General features: G+C 42.6%; 1 protein-coding gene across 8 annotated transcripts in view; it reads right to left on the bottom strand.

Annotated features, from left to right (window-relative positions):
* Positions 1–11,181, bottom strand: part of Dpp6 (dipeptidyl peptidase like 6) — an 851,974-nt gene that overhangs the window by 201,789 nt on the left and 639,004 nt on the right. For all 8 annotated transcript variants that reach the window (XM_033764445.1, XM_033764449.1, XM_033764448.1 and 5 more), the window contains one exon: positions 5,391–5,465. In XM_033764445.1, the coding sequence (XP_033620336.1) occupies positions 5,391–5,465 (75 nt within the window). The remainder of the gene's footprint in view (positions 1–5,390; positions 5,466–11,181) is intronic.

The following is an 11,181-nucleotide window of genomic DNA, read 5'->3' on the forward strand; positions in this document are numbered from 1 at the left end:
ATATATATATATCTGAGTGCATAAACATGGGCTTAGAATTGGTCTATCTTATGTTTATAAAGATGCAAGTTATTTTAAAATATTAATTCTTGGGCCAGGGATTTAGCTCGGTGGCACTGTGCCTGCCTTGCAAGCACAAGGTCCCAAGTTCAATGCTGGTACCAAAAAATAAATAAATTAAAAATCAAAAATTAATTGTTGCAGATAGAGACAAATGAGTGACTCCATCAGTCAGGTGCATCGAACATTATGGAAGTGGGCTGGGATTCATTTCATCAAATTTCCTTATTCAGATCCATCCACATTCAGGTGTTTTCCAAGCTCTTCATGAATAATAAATTTCACAGTCCCTTAGACAATAAAATAAGTACATTAACTCACAAGTTCAGGAACAGAGTCGAATGTGAAAACAGAATCAAATTCTTGTGGGGAAGAGCTCAGTGTCAAATCATCCTTCTTTGGGACTGAGCAGGGTGTAAGGGAGAATCAGCAGGACTTGTTGGCTAACAACCAGCATAGGAAATGCTTTAAGTGACTGAGCCTTAAACAAAACAAAACAAAACAAAACAAAACACATTCTTTGCACAAATCCAGACTCTAAGTGATGGTCCACAATAGTTTCCATGATGTATCCTTGAGTTACTGATGAGCGACTCACAACCTCCATTCCTCTGGCAGCAAAGGTCAAGTTCTTTGGCCCCAGAGGTCTCTAAGCTCTTGGAGGAGAGCGAGAAGAATATGGCTTCCTGACTCCCAACCCAATACTCTCTTAAGACCAGGATGTGGATATGCCTCCTTGCTTCTCTGCCTCCTGGGAACTGTGGGGGTCATGAGAGATGGGAAGGAGCTCACTGCTGTCTCAGAGTAATCACAGTGTGTCCACTTAGCACAGGGCAGGGTCAGTAAGCATGGCATATACATGAGGGTGTGGCTGGGAGTCAGTCCTGGGTGTCTGCAGTGAGCTCTTTTCCCCTATGTGTCCTGCCTTACTTGTTCCTAAAAACAGAATATGGAAAAGGAGGAGAGAGTCCCACCTGATATTCACATGGATACTGCAACATTACCTTGCAGACACTCCGGCTGGCTGTTTCTACTCTTACTAAGCAAACAACTGTGTTCCAGGCTGGCCTGTAAAGTAGCTCCTAGATAGGCTGTCCTCAGCACCTCACCACAGAATCCCATGAAAACTCTCACAGCCTACCAGGAACTGAGCCAGAAGGAGCCACACCAGGGAGGAGGAGACCCTTCCCAATTTGAGTCATGAGATGAAACCATAGTCCAGATCACACTTGACTACAGCCATAGGAGAGACCCTGGGTACAGTGCCCAGCCAACCTGAGCCCACAGTTCTTACCTGCAAAATCCATGAGCTAGCAGATGTGTGCTTTAAACTGGGCATTGGGATAATTTATTATACAACAACAGATGACACAGAAAAGTTGACACATATCAATCCATTCTCTTAAAACTCAAGGACTATGTGATTGATTAAGCTTTTATTTAGACCAGATTTTGAACAAAATACTATTTGTAACAGAAAGATGCTTTACTACCTATAAAACCAGTCCCCTCAGCAACTCCTTAAAAACTACAGTGAAATTCTTAAAAAAAAAAATTCTAGAAAATGCTCTCTAAGGAAGAGCATTTTCTAGATATAAGTTCTCTTTCCTCTTAGAAACTCACACAATACTTTAATCTTTAAATGATCTTAGATACTGCATTTTAAATTACTTTCCATCCTTGCAAAAGAGTTTTGAAAACTTTCCACATTTGTCAAATATTTCTCAGGATTAAGAAACAAAGTTGCTCTAAATAAGAGCTTGTTTAAGGCGTTTTTTTAATCTATCAGTATTTGGTGTAGCTTTCAACATAAAAATTAAAAACAAATTACTACTCCCTCAACATCTCACTTAGTTTCAAAAGGACCCTCCAGAAACTGTACATTAAGGAATGATATGACGTTCTACCTACACAATAACAAAATAAAGCTTATTCATCAAATATTAGCACTTCAGAGCAGGAATGATCTCTTAAGAAGAAAGGAGATGGGAGAAATAAATATTATGCAAACTGTAAGGCTGGTGCCCCATAAAGAAACATATGATATTACTTACTATTTCCTGTATTCTAGGCACAGTTTATGGGCACATAAATATCCATATTGCAGAAAAATGGAATATGGTACTTTCTCAATTTTTCCTGATAACTGATTTTTAAAAACATTTTTACAAGGGTCCTTTTGAAGATAGAAATAAAACATAGGGCTGATACAGTTAAACTTAGCTGATTTGTGAATGGTCAAGGATACAAGTTACAGAATGAGTAATATGAAAATAGTAGAAAGAGGCATGCTAATTAACCTGGTCCCATACTTCCTAGTAAATGTTGCCTGTAGCATCTTTCATAATGGAGGTGGCATGACTTACATCTAGATGCTCCACCATGAGCCTCATGTGCTCATGCGCTTTGGGGAGGTGATTGTGATACGCATCACTGGATTAGTCCACTGATGAATTTATGGCTAAATGTGATAATCAGAGGTGAAGCCTAGGAGGAGGAGGAGGAGGACGAGGAGGACGAGGAGGTGGCCTTTGGGGGCGTGGCCTGGAAGGATCTATCTCCCTTCCTTCTTCTCTCTTCAGTTCTATTTCCTGCTTGACATGTCATGAAATGTTTCTCCTCTGCTGCACCTCTGTGTCATGCTGCCCTGCTAAAACTTCTACAAACTGTGAGTCAAAATAAATCTTTCCTCGTTTAACTTGTGGGTGTCAGATATTACATCCCAGAAGGTCTCCCCTTTTATCTCATAACTTGTGTTTGTGATGGCATTCCAGCAGCCCACAGTGCACCTTGATCCAGTGCTCAGAGCTTCAGAGAGAGAAGGACACCACAAACACATTTAACTGACACCCAGTGTATACAGATGGTCCTACGCTAGGATGTGGGTAAGCACATGAGAAAGAAGATCTGTCCCTGTCTTCGAGCAGCTGCCAAAGGCAAACGTGAGCAGATGGGATAATGCAGTCAAACAGCTGGAAACCGATACAACATCAGGACTAGTACAAATGGGGGGCAATGGAGAGATGTGACAAACGCCATAGAGATGACACCCAATCTCTCCTTCAGTTTCCACTTTGAGGTGGCATGACTTATATCTAGATGTTCCCCCAAGGCCTCATGTGCTTTGGGAAGGTTATTGGATCATGGAGCGTCTTGTGTGTAGATGTATGTAGACTCCTTAACCACTGTCCTCAGATGCCCCTTGTTGTCTTCTCCCATGTAATCCTGACAGCTTTCACCTGTGTTTGCTTATGTGGTACCCAGGTAACTGATTCCGAGGGGCCCTGGACACACACACACACACACACACACACACACACACACTCCATTAATTCATTATTGTATTATTAATATAATCATATACCACACCAAGCACAGCTTAGGAAGCCCCTACCTAGTCCTCTTACTTCACAATGACAGATCTAGACTCTTCCATCGAAACCTACCCTGTTTTGCAAACTCATTTCCATCTTAGTCTGTCTGGTTAGAAAGTCTTGCCTCACATCGAACTTCAGATTCTCATGTGGAATCCCAAGCTCCTTTTCTTTGTTTTCCTCTGAAGAACACAGATTCTTTGCATGGATGCCATGTGCACAGCAATTGATCAGTACCTGGAAGGTGTGTCAGGTGCTTCTTTTATGCCACCTGACTTCACTGTCTACCTGACATGTTACCAGCATCAATTTTGATAGATTTCCCACATTTTTGATCACCTTTACAGTTCTCTAAATCCTTTTCCAATTCCGTTTATTTTCCATTGGCTGAGAAAAAAATAGTCTTATGAAAAATGCCAATAAACATTGCAGAGCAAGAAGGGGCGTGTGTGTCATGGTCCCACTTGCAGCATGTGATCTACATGGTTAGGGGTCATGCTAAAAACTCTAGATAACCTCTACCACAACCATTATTGGTTGCAATGGGATCTGATGGCCTGTTTCAAAGATGTGCTGGGAAAGAGGAGGGAGACTGGTGGGGAACCCACCTGCCCAGAACCACAGCTGTGAACACTCCCCTTCAACACACAGACAGGAGGACCTCTTCCACAACATTCCCGGGCACAAAGACAGACTTTCCAAGGCTCCTTAGGACAGGTGCTGGATCCTACTTTTGGGTGCTCCGTGATGAACTATTCTTTAATGAAATAACCTCAAACCCTTCCATGTTTTTCTCACTCAGTGAGCTATGCCTCCTGAAGCAGCAAACTCACAGAAGATCTGCAGGTTTCTGATGACTTGTGTTCCAGTTGTTTGCATTTACTCACTCAGGCGTGGAGGAGATGAAAGATCTGGAAGTTTCCAGGGGTGAAGGAGGGGCTAAAATAGTCATCATCCATGGGTGGATATCATGTCCAAGTACTAAAAGTCACCACTTCAGGGTTGGGGTTAGGAAACTCAGAGCTCCAAGGTTACAAGTCATCCTTTAGAATATCAAGTTCACCAGCTCCTTCCAATCACATCGATAAAGATGCCCGAGTGTTCCCAAGAATTTGGATGGAGACTTGTATCTCCACCAGCAGAAAACTCCAGCTTTTCCTGTGGTTTATAAATCAGAAAACCTGCCTACTGGGGTCAGAGAGGCCTCACTGAGCTGACCTATGATGCTGGCACCATTTGCCTCATAGAGGCCACAGGGCATGCTAATGCTATGGTCTCAGGGAAGCAGAAAGCCATACAACGCTGTTTTAGCTCCCAGAGAATACATTTCCTAAGATGCACTCTCTAAAGCTGCCAATCTCTTATAAGCTGAACAAATGTACAATTAATTTCACCAAGACGCAAAAGAAAATTTAAAATACCAGCATATTAAAAGAAAAGAAGAGTGAGACAGTGAGAAAGAGAAGCATAGGTTTCTGCTGAAGCCCTGGGTGAGATTTTATAGAAAATTTTGGTGAAATTTTATTGGAGGCATACATTCAATGCTAAAATAAAAAATTTTAAAACGAAAATGATGTTTAACTTTCACCAGAACACTATAACGGCAAAGAGAATTTCGTTTAGCAAGAATTTGGTGTGCAGTTTTTGTTCTCAGGGTAAAAGGTACAGCAGGTGGGGAAAAAAATCACACAGAAAACAGGCAGAATGTCTAGAACGAGACTGTCTCAAAGACTATGAAATAGCTTCTATAAAGAATGATTTTTTTCCCTGACAAGGAAGCGTTTATTCCTTTCTTCTCTCCTAGGTGGCAGTATGATATACAAAAGAGAGTATTCCAGGACCCACAAGATACTTCAGCATTCAAAAATCACAAAGAAGGGAGACTCCAGGAAATTGACTTAATGCAGTATTGAAGTACAGACGGTTGTTTTGTAGACAGAGCAGGCTGGTACTCACCGGCTCCACATCGTATGAAAAAAGCGCATATTCTCTATCTGGAGATATTTCATATCTGATGGCTTTTAGTGATTCCTAAAAGAAAAAACAATTAAAGTATCATATGTTGTAACTCAGAATCCTGTACAAAATCTGTGACAGATGCTACCATTTTCAAAATTTGCTACTAAATTAGTGAGTACCAAACTAGTAACTGTAGCATCTATTTAACTGGCTAGATCCATTCTTCCCTAGTTGACCGATAACCAATGCTTTTCCCTATTTTATTTATATATTTTCCTATTTAAACAAGGTAATCTTTACTTTATCTCCTGAAATAAAGAGAAATGTGCACAGAACAACTTTTCCATGCAAAATTCCCAACCTCTCAATATGTTTACTTTTTCCTCTTACATTACCATACTTAGAAGCACATATGAAGCAGAGTTGTTATTAAGCAGACTGATATTTATAGATCATCTGCAACTTGTTTGTTCTCCCTTGGGGTTATCACTGTAAGTCAGTACCTAGAGGACTCACTATCGCCTTTCTGAGGAATTTCTCCCTATCTAGCACACCAGTCATTGTCCCTACACAAAATCACAAGGCACTCGGCCCCTCTGAGTTGCCCTGACCTCTACACTCAAGCACAGGGCTGTGCCGACCCCACCCACTCTCAGGAGGCCCTCTGCCAGCCTGGGGGACCTCACTGCATAATGCTCAGATGCCCCTGAGGGGAAAAAGAGAGACTGGACAATTAAGTGACATGCATTATACATCTTTGTAACTTAGCTTTCTCATGCAATGATACCTTAAGGAAACGATGCAACGAATTTCCTGGATTAGTGATCTTTAAAAATTCCATAACAGGGACAAGGGGAAAAATGAGAACCAAGACCTATCATGTAAAGGTACAAGATCCCAATGATGAATGTAACTGTACTGTATACCTAAAATGTACCAATAAACTCAGTGAGGAAAAAAAATTCCATAACACCTTATTTACCTTCTGATACCTTAATTTGCTCAGTCCTCACTACAGACTGGCAGCCTTGTTCTTGATGACTGTGTTCTACAAAGTGACCGTGAATAGTGAATTAGTAAATATTAAACCACTGCTGCCAGGGGAAAGACAAACCCTTTTGGTTACGCTGTATCAACCAATGCACCCTGTTTCACGGGTGTCTCCGTCAAAAGGCAGCCTTTCTGACTGCATAGCATTGATGTGCTGACACTGAACTCGGGGCCAACAGTGCTACAGCTCAGCCCAAACACAGCTCATCTAACATGCACACATTTCCTCTTAAGGCACCTCACAGCCGGCAAGCACTTAGGCACGTGAGGTAGCACTTCAGTGCTTTGCCTGGGGACTCTTAAACAGCAACATCTCCAAAAGACACAAGCATGAGAGAAGATAAACGTAGCACTCAATAGACTGTGAAAAAGATACAACAGTTGTTCATAGCCCGAGAGCAGAAAGGAGGAAGCAGAGCAGCACATTGCTCTCCAGCCTGGAAACTGAATGCTGGACAGCACCTTCTGCTGCTGGGGTGGGGATGACACACAACTGTGACGGTGCTGTATTGCTTGGGAGATCCGAGTGGGCCGTAGCACAGCAGCGAGCTGCAGAAGCCGCGAGCCTGGAAATGTGCTGTGCAGTGCCTCCTGACAGCGCTGGCTGTGCACCATGCTGCCAGCAGATGCTTGCGTTTGTGTGTTTAACTCTCTCTATGTGTATGCAAGACATTTTCATAGGAGAGACACTTATGCCTGGCAGTCACACAGTCATAGTGAACAAGTTCTAAAAATGTAAACAGATGTCACCAAATCAGTTTCCAGAAATGGTTTTGGCACAGGTGTTTCCACTGCTGATATTTGACCAACCTTTCTCCCTCCTCTGAAAATGTATGTAACCTGTTTTTCCTTTGGGCTTTTTGATTTTTTGTACTGGGGATTGAACCGAGGCCCTTCACATTGAGCTACCGTGCCAGCCCTTTTTATTTTGAGACAAGTCCTTACTAAGCCACTAAGTTGCCCAGGATGGGCTTGAATTTGTGCTCTTCCTGCTTCAGCTTCCCAGAGTGCTGGGATTGCAGGTGTGCACCACCACACCCAGTCTCCATACGGTTTGAATCCTATGGGCTCCACCGATCCTCTACATTTCCCTGTTCATAGTTACCTATGACCCTCATTATTGATGGGGTATGCAGTGGGGAGTTGGTCCTAAATCTGCCCAGCCACAACCCCTTGAAAGTACTTTCAGTGCTCTGATTTCCCTCCTCCTATTTTCTTAATCACACTCCTGTCATGTATCTCCTCCACTGCACCAAACAGATCTTCTCTAGGTTACCAGAGTCTGGCTTTGCTAAATGCCATAATTCTCTCTGTCATCTTACTTGACAGCAAATACTGTCCTCCTCCTCCAAGCCCTGCTGCATATGGCCTTCCCCTGAGCTCTGCCCCACTCCCTTAGGGACTTTGCTTGCTCTTTTGTGTAACTGGTATTTCCCTGACCTCTGAGCAATGCAGTGCTGAGATCAGTATTTAAATCACTTGTCGGGCAATGATCACTTCCTGAATGACATCAATGGTCTCATGGCTCTAACAACCAAGCCTGCTGAGGACTCTGGCCCACACTCTCCTGCCCAGTCACCTGCACCCTGAGGCCTGACCTTGAACCTCAGACTGTGCATCCATCCACCTGCCTCCCTTGCAGCTCTCACATGCCGGATGCTCAAGGGCCAGTCTGCCATGGTCCAGGGCCTCTGCACTTCCTGTCCTCTTTCCCATGTGGTTTAGAGCAGGGGACCCAACCCTGGTACCAGTCTGAGGCCTACAGGAGTTGGGCTGCACAGCAGGAGTTGAGCAGCAGAGCGCAGAGCTTCTCTTTTTCCAGCTGCTTCCATCATTCCCTTGCACCCCTGTCTGAACTCCACTTCCTGGTAGATTAGAATCAGTATTATAGTCTCACAGGAGCAGCAACCCTACTGTGCATGCAAGAGATCTAGGTTAGGGGCCCCTCCGAATCATCCTGAAACCATTTCCTTGCCCAGCCCCAAGACCATGGAAAAATTGTCTTCTATGAAATTGGTTCCTGGTTTCAAAAAAGTTAGGGATTGCTCCTTTAGAACTTTCATTTCTCTTCAAATGCCACTATCTAAGTGAGTTCTCTCTGGTCTTTCATAGAGAGAAACCAACAGGTTTGCTTTGTGCTTTCCACAGTGCCCCCCTGATTTGTCTCCCTAGACCAAATCCTTATCTGAGACAACAAACACTCACTTATATTTTGCTCATTCCTTTCACTAGAATGTAAGCTTCTTAAAAAGGTTGTTTGTTTTAATCTTTAATTTCCCTCTGCAATATTTGTTGTTTTCAATATACAGGTTTTGCCATATTTTGCTAAATTTATTCCTAAGTATTTAATATGGTTGATGTTTTTGTTTGTTTTTTTTACTGGAGATTGAATTTGGGACCTTGCGCTTTCGAGGCAGGTGGTGGCACCACTGAGCTAAATCCCCCACCCTGGCTGATGTTTTATACTTACAAAATACACATGTGTTCCAAATTCAGTCTATAACTGTTAATGCCTAATATACAGAAATAGAATGGGCATTCCCACCTTGACTTTATGTTCTCAAACTGCAAAGTAAATAGCTTTAGTAATTTTTCGTAGATTCTTTAGAATTTTCTACAGGATCGTATTTTCTGTGGGTGGTTTCTTTCTTTTCTTCTCTTCTCACCTGGATCTTTTTATTGCCTTACTGACTCTGGATAAGGACCAGCACCATGCTGAGCAGGAGTGAGGATGAACACTCTTGAATTTATCCTGATTTTAAGGAGGAAGCATTCGCTGTTTTCCATCTTGTATAATATATAGGGTAGATCATTGTAGAAGAAGCCCTGTGTCATGTTGGAGATGTTCCTATCTGTTTCTGGTTCTCTCAGAGTTCTTACAAAGAACATGTACTGGAGCTTCTCAAATGCTTTCTGCATTTATTAGGATGACTCTATGGTCTGGCTTCTATTTGTCTGTTGATATGGTAAGTTACATTGTCTGATCTTCACTCAGCAAGTCAGCCTTAGATTCCTGAAATAAGTTGCATTCTGCCCTGATGTGTTGTGATTTTCATATATTGCTGGATTTTATTTATTCCTATTTTGTGGAGAATGTGTGCATCCATGTTCATGAGAGAAATTGGTGTGTGGTTTTATTTCCCAGTAATATCTCTGTTGGATTTTCATTTCAGGATACTGCTGACTCAAGAAAGGGACTTGGGAAGTGTTTCTTCTTCTACTTGTCTTGTATTTTGGTCCTTTTATGTTGCTCTGACAAAATACCTGAAACTAGGTAATCCATAGAGAAGAAAAGTGTATGTGGTTCACAGTCCTAGAAACTTGGCAGTTCCAGAGCATGCAGTCTCATCTGCTCAACATCTGGTGAGAGCCTCTTGCTGGGCTCTACCATGGCAGGGGCATCATGGGAAAGTGTCCCAGCTTGGGTCTCTCTTCGTCTTCTTATACAGCCACTCATGCCATGATGGGGCCATAACCTCAAGACCTCAACCAATCCTAATTACTGATCACAGGTCAACTCCCAAATAGATTAACGTAGGAACTGGGGATTAAGTTCCTGATACAGGAACATTGGGGGCCATAGTTAAATCATAGTGTTTTATGTCTATGTAGAATTGACATTATTTTCTCCTGAAATGCTTGGTAAAATTGATCAGTAAAGCCATTTGGGTCTTACTTCTCTATTTATAATGTATATGTGTGTATATATATATATTTATCCAATATAGGGCTGTCTGGTTACCTATTTGAACTGTGAACTGTGATGATTTGTGTCTTGCAAGGACCTACACTGTGCACTCCACTCCTCAGGTGCTTAAATGTTGTCCTCAGTATAGTGTCAGAGTATCACAAGGCCTATGTTCATGCTATCCTTAAACCTTAGTTTACTTAGTGATGGCCCCAAAGCTCCAGAGCAGTGATGTTGGCAGTCAGATGTCACTGAGATGCTATAGCATGCTTCCTTTAAGTGAAAAGTTGGAAGTTACTGATGTAATTAAGGAAGGAAAACCATCCCATGCAGAGATTGCGAAGATCTATGTCAAGAATGAATTTTCTGCCTGTGAAAGTGTGAAGAAGGAAAATCACTCAGCTCCTTTTGCTTGCACACTTGAGCCTGCAAATATGACTCCCAGGGTGTGCTTGGCTGGGGGAAAGGCATTGGGTGTAGAGTGCTGACAGCCTCAGGAAGGTGTTCCTTGTGCTAAGAGAGGGCCACTGTGACAGAGCTGAGCTCAGCTCTCCACTCTGCTACCAGCTGAGTTAGAAAAACATTCTTTTATCACCTTGTTTTCTGTTCAATAAAATAAAAGTCATAAAGCACTTTGGCTCACAGGATTTCGCAAGAGATATTGTCCATGTGATGTGAAAGATGTGACCTATGGGGGACCATTTCTCTATAATCTTTCCCTTCCCCCAAACCCTTTCCTGTCGGTCTACAGTTATTTTCCTCATGCTCCTGGTATGTCCTGCTTGGGCTCTTTCTCATGTCCTGCACAGTGAAGACTGGACACCCTGCAGGTTCTGAAAATACTCTCTCCGACCTCACCCTGGGCCTTTCAGTCACAGCCTCTCACCTATTCACTACGTCACATGGACCACTCACTGTTCACTCTGCCTTCATGCCCTTCCCACTCACATCTCAAATTCCAGGGCTGGAAATGCTGGGGTTGATGGCCATCCTCTCCCTTCTTTCTCAGCTTATTCTCTTTCCTTTTTTTTTTTTTTTTTTTTTTTTTTT

This window comes from Fukomys damarensis, unplaced genomic scaffold (genome assembly GCF_012274545.1).
Source record: "Fukomys damarensis isolate Sample0158 unplaced genomic scaffold, DMR_v1.0_HiC HiC_scaffold_16, whole genome shotgun sequence".
NCBI classification, from domain to species: domain Eukaryota; kingdom Metazoa; phylum Chordata; class Mammalia; order Rodentia; family Bathyergidae; genus Fukomys; species Fukomys damarensis.